We start from the raw sequence: 13,329 nt of genomic DNA, 5'->3' as shown, positions 1-13,329 counted from the left end.
CAACCACCTCTGAGCGCGGCGTGCAGAATGTATAGACAGCACATCACACCTATGTGCCGACCCCCCCCGAACAACCCCCACCGCGCCAAACCGCCATGAGCGTCCGCTTAGCGTTCATTACAACTCAGTTTGTGCTGAAAAATAATTAACAGCAGTATATGGACTGATACTATCCTATCTGACATCACAACACACCGCCTCTGAAGAGGTACATAATGGGGGATTCTACACACTTCACTGCTGACCCCATAGAAGGAAAACCACCGAATGTCACTTTTAAAGTTCAAGTTTAATCTGCCTATATTTTGCACTTCCTGGTTCCCTATCCCTTGATCAACATGATAATGACATTTTTAAATAAAACCTTTTAATTTTCAATACATACCTTACTTTAGATCAGTGGTTCTTAACCTGGGTTCGATCGAACCCCAGGGGTTCGGTGAGTCAGTCTCGCGGGTTCGGCGGAGGTGAAGATCCACACCCGACTCATATGATTCGTGCAGTAAATATTCATTATTATGTTTTTGTGTGAAAATCATGTTTTAATGGTTTTGTTCTTTGTTCTTAACGGTTTTGTTCATTTTGTGCACCTATGTATAAATATATACCTAAATATATACCTATGTTTTGAATTTTAAAAATCATATTTTATTTTTCCAATTAAGAAGGGTTCGGTGAATGCGCATATGAAACTGGTGGGGTTCAGTACCTCCAACAAGGTTAAGAACCACTGCTTTAGATCCACTGATGGAATCACTGGGTTTCTGTGCTTCTCTATGCAATGCAGACAGATCATGGCTGGTGGGAGGGGTCAGCAGGATGCTGTACGGAGTTTACTGCAAACATCCCAGCATACTTTCAAGAGACCTGAGCCCTGATGCAAGCAGTGGGCTTCTTCTTAGGAGGAGATAAGCAAATATTAAAATGTTCCTAGGCAGGCTACATTTAAATGTGATACTGAGCCTCCATGACTGAAAGAGCTGAAATCCAATAAATAAAAGGGGAAGGCCAGGGACAGTCAGGCTGGGTAGGAAAGCCTAGATGATGCTGGACGTCCTCCAGTCAGGAAATGAGGTGGGCTCTGTCTGACTTGTTGCAGCTTCTTATGCACATTGTGAGAAGCTCACAGTGTGCAGTGACATCAGAGTAAACAGTGTCAGTACAGTGTTCTATGTACAGCACTGCGGTATACATCAGAGCTATATAAATGTATAATAATAATAATGTGTGATTGGGGGGGGGGGGGCATTAGAGTGTAAGCTCCTCTGAACTCATTTTCTTCTTCACTATGGGGTTGAATTTAGGGATTTCAGCAGCTGTAATAGAACCTTCAGCGTTGCACAAGACGGAACTCCATTTCTCTGAACTACATTCAGCCAAACCGGCAGCAGACGTTGTCATAAATAAATATAATAAAGTAAACTCACCTTGATCCCCTCAAGCAGGCCCCTAATTGGTCAGGCTCCAGTGGTGCCCCCCCAGCACCACCCCTCCCTTCCTGGCACATACCATCCGCTATTCTGAGTCTCGGGTCAAAGTGACAGCTGAATTGGATGCCTTCCCAGCTGAAAGAACAAAATACCACCCAGCCAGCCAGCCACAGATGGTAAGATAAAACACTCCGAAATACTCCCAATTTTTTCAGCACTTAAAGGGTCACACCTCGCCGGATACTGTTTAGTCGCCATCCACTGAAATCTACCTGTGTGCAACAAAGTAACACCTCTGTAAGCCAAAGCGGGAGGGGATAGGGAGATAGGATGCAAACCGGGAAAACATGACCTTTGAAAATGTCTGATTCAGGAGCCAGCATGGGGTGAATGAAAAAAGGTGTCACCTATATTTTCATTCTTCAACACAACAAAGAAGAAGAGAAATCCAGCAGAAGGTTAGTCCACCAAAAACTGATAATGGAGGTTTCCGTTAGACACTGCCTGCCTTCTTATATCTCCCAGAAGTGAGCACTGCCTGCCTTCTTATATCTCCCAGAAGTGAGCACTGCCTGCCTTCCTATATCTCCCAGAAGTGGACACTGCCTGCCTTCCTATATCTCCCAGAAGTGGGCACTGCCTGCCTTCCTATATCTCCCAGAAGTGAGCACTGCCTGCCTTCCTATATCTCCCAGAAGTGAGCACTGCCTGCCTTCCTATATCTCCCCGAAGTGGGCACTGCCTGCCTTCCTATATCTCCCAGATGTGGGCACTGCCTGCCTTCCTATATCTCCCAGATGTGGGCACTGCCTGCCTTCCTACATCTCCCAGAAGTGGGCACTGCCTGCCTTCCTATATCTCCCAGAAGTGGATACTGCCTGTCTTCCTACATCTCCCAGAAGTGGACACTGCCTGCCCTCTAATATCTCCCAGAAGTGGGCACTGCCTGCCTTCTTATATCTCCCAGAAGTGGGCACTGCCTGCCTTCTTATATCTCCCAGAAGTGGGCACTGCCTGCCTTCCGATATCTCCCAGAAGTGAGCACTGCCTGCCTTCATATATCTCCCAGAAGTGGGCACTGCCTGCCTTCCGATATCTCCCAGAAGTGAGCACTGCCTGCCTTCCTATATCTCCCAGAAGTGGACACTGCCTGCCTTCCTACATCTCCCAGAAGTGGACACTGCCTGCCTTCCTATATCTCCCAGAAGTGGACACTGTCTGCCTTCCTATATCTCCAAGAAGTGGATACTGCCTGCCTTCCGATATCTCCCAGAAGTGAGCACTGCCTGCCTTCATATATCTCCCAGAAGTGGGCACTGCCTGCCTTCCGATATCTCCCAGAAGTGAGCACTGCCTGCCTTCCTATATCTCCCAGAAGTGGACACTGCCTGCCTTCCTACATCTCCCAGAAGTGGACACTGCCTGCCTTCCTATATCTCCCAGAAGTGGACACTGTCTGCCTTCCTATATCTCCAAGAAGTGGATACTGCCTGCCTTCTTATATCTCCCAGAAGTGGACACTGCCTGTCTTCCTATATCTCCCAGTAGTGGACACTGCCTGCCTTCTTATATCTCCCAGAAGTGGACACTGCTTGCCTTCCTACATCTCCCAGAAGTGGACACTGCTTGCCTTCTTATATATCCCAGAAGTGGACACTGCCTGCCTTCCTATATCTCCCAGAAGTGGACACTGCCTGCCTTCCTATATCTTCCAGAAGTGGACACTGCCTGCCTTCCTACATCTCCCAGAAGTGGGCACTGCCTGCCTTCCTACATCTCCCAGAATTGGACACTGCCTGCCTTCCTACATCTCCCAGAAGTGAGCACTGCCTGCCTTCCCACATCTCCCAGAAGTGGACACTGCCTGCCTTCCTACATCTCCCAGAAGTGGACACTGCCTGCCCTCTAATATCTCCCAGAAGTGAGGTCTTGTCCTCTGAACTTCCAACTCAGCCTCTCTGCTGGGTTCTTTTTTCAGGCCTCTAACTATTCCTGATGGAATTCTCACACAGAATGCATCGGAAGGAGTGAGATTGTATAGCTGCAAGGGACGGTGCTGGGACAATCTTGCTGGTGGAGGCCTGGGTTTGATTTAAACCAGTTGCATCCACCGCTTACCGAAATATTAATTTCGGGTAAATTGCCTCTTTAGGCATCCATGAAATAAATGTTTCTAAAAATCTCCCCACTCTTTGCCTCCAAGAAGGGTCCTATTCACACCAGTGTGTTTATTGTGCGTTGCATTAAGCACCGCATTCATTTCAAATGTTCTGCAAAAGCTCCTCAGCACACTTAAAATGGACCTGCAAAATTGTTTTAACCGAGCACACCACTACATCAAGATTGTTCACATCTGAGTTATGGCACAAGAATGCCATTCACAACGATTGGCAACACAATGGGGTTGATGTACTAAAACTGAAGAGTGCAAAGTCTGGTTCAGCTAATCAGCTTCTAACTTCAGTTTGTTCAATTAGGCTTTGACAAAAAAACCCTGGAAGCTGCTTGGTTTCTATGCAGAGCTGCACTAGATTTTGCACTCTCCAGTTTTCAACCCTCAGTGTATCACACTGTGTTTAATGCATTACCACAGCTACTGGTGTGAAAGGTGTAGGAACCAAATGATGAGGGTATGGGAACCAAATTACAGCTAAATAAGAAGTAAATCATGTGTTCATAGGAACCAAAAGACTGAGTTATGGGAAACAAATATTGGGGATGTGGGAACCAAAATGATGGGAGTACAGGAACTGAAATGATGGGGGTATTGGAACCAAATAATGGAATTATAGTTATGTATTGAACTATATGCTAAGGATTTGGGAACCAAATGTTGGGGTACTGGAAACAAATGATGAAATTACGGGAACCAAATTGCATGGAACTGGGAACAAATGATGGGGGTATTGGCACCAAAATGATTTGGGTATGGGAAAGAATGATGGGGGAATTGGAACCAAAATAATGTAATTATGGCAACCAAATAACGAGGATATGGGAACTAAAATGATGGGAGTATGGGAACCAAATTACGGGAGTATGGGAACCAACTGATGGGACTATGAGAACCAAATTACGGGAGTATGGGAACCAAATGATGGAGGTATAGAACCATAGACTGAGTGTTTGGTAACCAAATGTTGGGGGTACTGGAACAAAATGATGGAGGTATGGGAAATATCGAGGGCATGGGCACCAAATGGTGGGGCATTGGAACCAAATTATAAAAGCATGGGAACCAAACAGTAGGGAAATCAGGGCCAAATTTTGAGGTTATGGGAACCAAATGTTAGACATAATGGAACTAAATGATCATATTTTGGGAACCAGGTGATATTCATATGGGAACCAATGATGGGAGTATGGGAAACAAATGAATGAGATATAGGAATCAAAGGATGAGGGTATAAGAATGAAATGATGGGAGTGTGGACCCAAATGATGGTGATATGGGATTAAAATGATATGGGTCTGGGAACCAAATGATAGGAGTAGGAAATTAGGTCAGAATATTTACCAAAAATTTTAACTGGATAAATAAACTGGATACTCTGCATCACTGAACTTGAAAGCAAGATGGACAAACATTGTTTTTGTGTCAAGTGATATGTGTGTAAAAGTGTCAGTAATTGGATTATGGCGGCACTGAACCATATACTGAGAGTTTGGAAACCACATTTTTTGAGTATTGTAACTAAATGATGGAATTACAGAAACCAAATAATGATAGTATTTCAACCAAATGATTGAATTTTTGTATCAAAAACACTGACAGCCAAAAAAGGAGGGTATAAGAACCCAATGGTGGAGGTGTGGGAACCAGATATTGGGGTGATGAGGACCAAATGACTGGGATAGTTTAAAAATAATAATAGCCAAAAAAGGGAGTAAAGGAAACAAATGATGGAGGTGTGGGAACCAAATATTGGGGTGGTAGGAACCAAATGATGGGGGTATGGAAACCAAATGAAGGGAGTATGGAAATCAAATGATGGGGATATGGGAACCAAATGATGGGAGTATGGAAAGCAAATGATGGGGATATGGGAACCAAATATTGGGGTGGTAGGAACCAAATGATGGGGGTATGGAAAGCAAATGATGGGAGTATGGAAACCAAATGATGGGGATATGGGAACCAACTCATATGGGAATGAAATTGTGTATGAATACTTAGCCAATAAAAAAACTGAATTTTCTGCATCAATGATTCTGAAATAGAAGTGGACAAATAGTATTTGTGTGTCCGATGACATGAGAGTAACATTGTTAGTAATTGGACCTCCTTCCAGGATTGCACATACACCAAGAGCAAAATCTCCCTAGCTGAAGCTTGTATATCTGTGATTTGTCATTTTAATATAACTAAATATGATAAATCCTTATGATTTTCTTACAGATGTTCTTTTTTTTTATTTTATTTAAATGTTTATTGATTTTCAAAATATTAGGAAATTTAAAATCCACAATATAAATTCTCTACATTCATATAACAACAATATCTAATTTAAACATTAATTTCCCATTTTTCCTTATTTCTCCCAACCCCCCCCCCCCCACTAGCAAATCCAAATCTTACAGATGTTCTGTTCATAGATATTCATATATATAAACTACTGTCATCTCGTACAATCAGACTGGCACCTAATAGGAGAAGGGGGTATGTGGATGTATTTGGTAACCCATTGGGGGTCTATAATAATAAAAAGGTTAAGAATACCTAATTATGATGTACTAGTGACTCAACTACTAGGATTTACCCGGTCTGAATAAAACAGGTGTCCAGGCGGAGACTCTCACAGAGTCAGAGCCGTAGGGGTTAAAAGTCAGGCGCAGCAGACACTGGCTGTGCCCGGCACAGATGGTGCGAGAGCCCTGGCACATGACACCAGCAGCGGGCACCCACACAGCTCCACTCACAGACTCTGGAGGCAGATTTTTGGGAACCGGACCAAGAAAACCACATCTCAGTTTTCCGACAGCTGCGCCGCGATCGGAAAGGAAGTTGCTTTTTTTTTCTAAAATAGGAAATATGAAGCGGGAGAAGAGGAGAGGCATCTATTCTGCCTTCTCTCCAACGTTTCCGTCAGCAGAACTGTTGTATCTGCAGGGAAATCCCACACAAACATTGTATATTCTGAGTACAGCCCCGCGACAGCTGGGAGTGCAGAGCACATCTGGCGGCTGGTATATTCCCAGAGAGGGACGTCATTGGGAGCCGCAGAACCACCGCGGCTGCATTACATCACCATGTCACTGCCATGGAGGGAGGGAGGGGGTCCCCTCTGTAAACTCCTGGGCAGGTTGTGACATCTTTTAGTGAATGCTAAAGAATATTTCTGCCCACAAAGAAGCAAAAGGAAAAAAAATTAAGTATTCACTGTCACAGCTCAGATGAGCTCATAAGCAGAAATAAACTCTAGGAGGATGACAATAGGTTTGCTCTGTGCACTGTATATAATAAACAATTTATTGTTACATTGTTTTTCATCCTTTCCCCATGTCATTGCTGCTTATCGCCTCCATCCTCTTTCAGTCATTTCCTGTCTATATGCGTTTACTCCTATGTTGGCAGCACCCCATTGCTCTGGACCAGCTTCCTGATGGTGACAACAGTGGACCGTGCCTGTGCAATGTGTGTTGGCATGACCATTTGTAGTCTCCTCCAGGGATGCATGTGAGAGGGTGACAACATGGGAGACAGGGGCAGGGCATAGTCACCCTATAACAGGAAGTGCAGGAACAAGGACCTTCATGGCAGGATCACCTAAAGAACAATCAAATATCTGCCCTTCACTATCAAAGGAACTATTGGATATTTTCCTGTCCACCAATAGAGGAACAATCAGATATCAGCCCTTCACCATCAGGGGAATAATCAGATATCTGCCCTGCACCATCAGGAGAACAATCAGATAGTTGCACTTTACGATCAGGGGAACAATCAGATATCAGCCCTTCACCATCAGGGGAACATCCAGATATCAGCCCTTCACCATCAGAGGAACAATCAGATATCTGCCCTTCACCATCAGAGGAACAATCAGATATCAGCCCTTCACCATCAGAGGAACAATCCAATATCTACCCTTCACCATCAGGGGAACAATCAGATATCAGCCCTTCACCATCAGAGGAACAATCAGATATCAGCCCTTCACCATCAGAGGAACAATCAGATATCAGCCCTTCACCATCAGAGGAACAATCAGATATCAGCCCTTCACCATCAGGGGAACAATCAGATATCAGCCCTTCACCATCAGAAGAACAGATATCTGCCCTTCACCATCAGGGGAACAATCAGATATCTGCCCTGCACCATCAGGAGAACAATCAGATATCTACCCTTCACCATCAGGGGAACAATCAGATAGTTGCACTTTACGATCAGGGGAACAATCAGATATCAGCCCTTCACCATCAGAGGAACAATCAGATATCTACCCTTCACCATCAGGGGAACAATCAGATAGTTGCACTTTACGATCAGGGGAACAATCAGATATCTGCCCTTCACCATCAGAAGAACAATCAGATATCTGCCCTTCACCATCAGGGGAACAATCAGATATCGGCCCTTCACCATCAGAGGAACAATCAGATATCTACCCTTCACCATCAGAGGAACAATCAGATATTGTCCCTATACCATCAGAGGAACAATAAATTATCTGCCCTTCACCAGCAGAGGAACAATCAGAAATCTGCCCTTTACCACCAGAGGAACATTTAGATATCTGCCCTTTGCTATCATAGGAACAATCAGAAATCTGCCCTTTACAACCTGAGGAACATTTAGATATCTGCACTTCGCCAGAGGAACAATGAGATATTGTCCCTTCACCATCAGAAGAACAATCATAAAATCTGCCCTTTACCACCAGAGGAACATTTAGATATCTGTCCTTTGCTATCAGAGGAACAATCAGAAATCTTCCCTATTCAACCAGAGGAACATTTAGATATCTGCACTTCGCCATCAGAGGAACAATGAGATATTGGCCCTTCACCATCAAAAGAACAATCAGATATCTGCCCGCTCACTGACAAAGTTAAGATTGGATATCTGAATACTCACCATCAGAGAAATGACTGGATATTTGTCTGTTCCCCAACAGCCCTTAAATAATTATGCCCCCATGTAAATTCCTTCACATCCTCAATCAACACAAAGTAGCCATATACAAAGATTACTAAATCTGACAAATGTGTAATAATTTTGTAACATCTGGGAACACTATTATTTGCCAACAATAAGAAAACAATTGCTCTGCACCAACTGTGCAACCTTCCTGCACACTCTGCACAACAGGCTTTGGGTTTTAACCACCCGAGGAATGTTTGACTTGTGCCAACCTTGGGAGCCACACATGCCGTTTTTTTCTATCTGCCTCCCCATCCCTCGCCGGTGAGACAACTGCTGAATTATTGACAGGCTGTGCGGCCTTGGGACAGTTTGGCACCAGCCAGCCCACTCCATGGCCCCCGGCCACTTCTATCAGAGAGATGTTCTTACACTCAGTCTTACCCCCTCACTAATTTCACAGGAGACAAACGTGTCATTAACCCTCCAATTCGGCAGCTAGGCTTCCTCGGCAGGTCATGTGACCCCAGAGCTGTCAATCTTCAAAGAAGCAGGGAAATCCTTAGGAAGCACTTCTGGAATTTGTGCTGCATTCCAAAACAGGATGCCTGCCGCCCAGCCAGCACCAGGGCACACCACCAGGGTACACCACCAGGGCACGCCACCAGGGCACGCCACCAGGGTACACCACCAGGGTACACCACCAGGGCACACCACCAGGCCCAGACAAACCGCTTCGGGACCTTTAAAGCTCTTGTTATTTACGTGGCTCTAAATTTATAGTTTAAGATTAGATGTTTTCACCATCCAGTTGCTGGGGAGCTAGGAGTCTGGCAGCACATGTTAAGACTTGTAGTTCCCCGGCTTCTGGAGGAACGCAAACCACAAAATTTCTATTAGATGCCTTCTAATCATTAACCCACCATTAGATTCCCTTTTACATCAGAGACCCCAACAGAGTTGCCTTTACATCAGATCTCACATTTGAGCCCCCCCCTTATATTAGTGTCCCCATCAGAGTCCCCCTTATATTAGTGTCCCCATCAGAGTCCCCCTTATATTAGTGTCCCCATCAGAGTCCCCCTTATATTAATGTCCCCATCAGAGTCCCCCTTATATTAGTGTCCCCATCAGAGTCCCCCTTATATCAGTGTCCCCCTCAGAATCCCCCTTATATCAGTGTCCCCATCAGAGCCCCCCTTATATCAGTGTCCCCATCAGAGTCCCCCTTATATCAGTGTCCCCATCAGAGTCCCCCTTATATTAGTGTCCCCATCAGAGTCCCCCTTATATCAGTGTCCCCATCAGAATCCCCCTTATATTAGTGTACCCATCAGAGTCCCCCTTATATTAGTGTCCCCATCAGAGTCCCCCTTATATTAGTGTCCCCATCAGAGTCCCCCTTATATCAGTATCCGCATCAGAGTCCCCCTTATATTAGTATCCCCATCAGAGTCTCCCTTATATCAGTATCCCCATCAGAGTCCCCCTTATATTAGTGTCCCCATCAGAGTCCCCCTTATATTAGTGTCCCCATCAGAGTTCCCCTTATATCAGTAACACCATCAGAGTCCCCCTTATATTAGTGTCCCCATCAGAGTCCCCCTTATATCAGTGTCCCCATCAGAGTACCCCTTATATCAGTGTCCCCATCAGAGTACCCCTTATATTAGTGTCCCCATCAGAGTCCCCCTTATATTAATGTCCCCATCAGAGTCCCCCTTATATTAGTGTCCCCATCAGAGTCCCCCTTATATTAGTGTCCCCATCAGAGTCCCCCTTATATTAGTTTCTCCATTAGAGTTCCCCTTACAGCAGGGTCCCCATCAGAGTCCCCCTTACAAAGTCCAGGTGCAGGTTGGGGGGTAGTTGAAGCAGAGACCACAGGCAACCTCTGTCATGGAACATAAAGTCAACGCACACTGATATTTATTTTTACAAATGCTTTTAAAGTCCTCAAGGAGTTTTTTTAAAAACATTTACAAATGAGCAAAAACAAAACTTCCCCAGGGTTGGTCAAAGCAACATCAAGGGCCAACGCCACCAAGCAGCTGGGCAGATCTCTCCCATAGAAAGGCAGCAGAGCTGTCTGCGACCCTATTATTGAGATTCACCCTCTCTATTGGTCCTGGTAACCAATATCACCGAGAGTGAATGTGAAAGAAAATCCCACATTTTGGGTCGTCACCAGAATAGGAACAGAGGGGGATCCTCCAATGAGGCGCTAGTTCTGGTGACAACAAGGGATTCCCTCACTTTGGAGGGATTTCCTCTCACTTCCTGTTTTTACTATGGGACAGGAGGTGAAGGGAAATTTCCCCAATGGCACACAGTAGTCAAAACAACTGACCAAGGTTAAAACTTTCCCTTACTCTTTCCATATTTTAAAAAGGTGTTGCCTTAAGCTCTAATTTTAAAGTATATTCAATTTTTGGGGGGTTAACCCCCATCAGATTCTTTTTTGCTGTTTGTGTCTTGCAATTTCTCTTCATTTCCTGCCCTGGAGCCACAACAGGAAGTCAGAGGAAATCTCTTTAAAGTGAGGGAAACGTCTCCTCCTTAGTTGATACCAGAACAGGTACAATTGGAGAATTTCCTGTTATGGTGACAACTGGACTTCCCATCACTTTCAAAAGTCGCAAGGACCAACAGAGAGGGCACATTACAGAGATGGCAAAAAACCTGGCAGGACCTCTAACCGATCCACACTCCATCTAAAATTAACTTCTGCCCTTCAACTCCTACATGCCCCCAGGTGTCAAAAGCCACCCTTGAATCTGTCACATCCCTGGCAGGTATTGGACCAGACTGGTACACAAATAGAAATGCGAGTTGTGGTCTGGAAGGAAAATCTCAGATTGTTATGAATAGGTTATTGTTGGTTGGGTTTGATAACGATGTCCTCAATTTGTCCAACCCCAATCATGCCAAACTGACCACATCCATCGGGCACCATCGGACAGTTGGGCGCACTGGCATAGAACAGAAATGGGTATGAAGTGTTACTCACGGTTTGGCTGGCAGCTGGTGAAGACGATAAGCTGGATCCACTCTGCGCCGTAGTCAAGCCCACCATGGCCAAGGGTCGGCATTCTGTACAAGCTCCAATAAGTAGCTGCTTCCTGTCGTCCACAAACAAGCTGTTGGCGACTCTTGGCGCCAGAAGGAAGACGGGCAACCTGGCGAGCTGGACAATCTTCAGGCCCAGCAACCTCTTCTTCTCGCTACGGCAGAAGAAGCAGACGAAGGTCTCCACCTGGTACTGCCGGGACCAGGGACTGCTGGGCTGCGGTGTCCTCATCTCGTGCTGGAACCATTGGCCCAGGAGGTCATGGTAGCAGAGGCCACAGGTGGACACCAGACCTGTAGAGTCAGGAGGTTTGGCCATGGGTGCGGGAGGGTAGACAGTGAGGAAGGGGAAGAAGGGCTCCTTGTCAGCATACCTGCTGGGTGGGTTGATGCTCAGTTGATACTCAGCCCCAGGGCCCAGCTCTGCCCCGCACACATAGCAAATGGCAGTGGGTGCAGGGTGGGTGTTGAGCGCTTTCCGACTTGGACTGGGGACAGCGGTGGTGAACACCTGGTGGTAGCGGCCCAGGAAACTCTGCACTGAGTTGATGAGCTCCTCGTTTTGTGATGCGCGGTAGATCGCCCAGATGTCCTCCAACACCCCGTGGCATTTTCGGCAGCTCAGCACCTCCCCCTGTTGGGTCATCCCTCGGGTACCAGGAGGACAAGGCATCTGGGCAATGAAGGGGAAGTGCATGGTAGACTTGGCGTTGCCGTTGGTGATCCTGGAGCGCACCGCCTTGCTCTGGTTGGCGCAGTCCTCTCCGCACAGGTAGCAGGAACCTTTACCCTGGGGGTCGCCGGATCGTGGTGCCGCCCCCTTTTCGTCCCCGCCGTTAAGGGGCACCACGTACAGCCGCTGCAGTATGGGCACGTTGGCCATGTCGAAGCTTTGCCACTGCTGCATGAGGGAAGAGAAACAGTTGGCGCACGCCCGGGCACTGCCACTGGCGCTGATGGGTTGAGCCCCCGGCGGTGGGGTGTGCAGCCAAAGGAATGGGAAAAAGGGGGTCTCGGGGGAGTTCTCCTGCTTCTGGACGTAGATGGTATGGGGGGCGATGTGCCCACCACAGATGTAGCAAATGGTGGGGTGCCCGTTCTCTGGGGGGCGGGGAGGTGTCCATTGAGGGGGTCCCTCCTCAGGCTCGCTCAGTGGGTGGTCTGACAAGTCGGATAAGTCGGAGTCATAGTGGGGGTTCCAGTCTCTCGGGTGTGATCGGGCACCCCCCTCCCCGCACTGGTACGGCCTCTTCAGCCAGTACATGCGCTTCTCCAGCGGGGTCCGGCTGCGCTCGAACGCGTCCCACTGCGCGCCCAGGAAGCGCTGGCACACCTGGCACACCCGGGCACACCCGCCGGGGCTCAGAGGGTCGGCGCCGGGCGCGGGCTCCTGCTGCTGGAGGAAAGGGAAAAAGGGACACCCGTCCCGGGCCGGGCACCGCACCGACAGCCGAACCTCCCGCCCGCGGGGCACCCCTCCGCCGCAGATGAAGCAGTACACGACACCCGCTCCGGGCGCACAGCCCTCCTCCTCCACCGCCGCCATCAGACGCTGCTTGCGGGACATCGGGGCGCCCGCCGGGTCACTCATCCTGCGCCCAAACTTTCTGCGGACCCGCCCACTGTGGGGCGCTGTGTGCTGGGAGCCCGCTGCGGGCTGAGCTCCGGCTGGGAGACGCCCCCTGGCAGAGCACATGGCCGCCCGCTGTAACCCCTTCACTGCCCGGGGGGACACGGATACTG

The 13,329-nt window shown here is 47.5% G+C and overlaps 1 protein-coding gene across 2 annotated transcripts in view; it reads right to left on the bottom strand.

Moving 5' to 3' along the window:
• The window catches only part of GSE1 (Gse1 coiled-coil protein), a 555,158-nt gene extending 541,937 nt beyond the window's left edge, over nt 1-13,221 (bottom strand). For both annotated transcript variants that reach the window (XM_089693986.1, XM_089693987.1), the window contains exon 1: nt 11,528-13,221. In XM_089693986.1, coding sequence (XP_089550112.1) covers nt 11,528-13,177 — 1,650 coding nt within the window. In that variant the 5' untranslated portion in view covers nt 13,178-13,221. The remainder of the gene's footprint in view (nt 1-11,527) is intronic.
• Nucleotides 13,222-13,329: the final 108 nt, after the last annotated feature.

Source organism: Staurois parvus, unplaced genomic scaffold (assembly GCF_062004578.1).
Source record: "Staurois parvus isolate SC_StPar_1 unplaced genomic scaffold, SC_StPar_1.0 ptg000646l, whole genome shotgun sequence".
In the NCBI taxonomy this organism is placed as follows: Eukaryota; Metazoa; Chordata; class Amphibia; order Anura; family Ranidae; genus Staurois; species Staurois parvus.
This window is presented reverse-complemented; position numbering and strand designations above follow the sequence as displayed.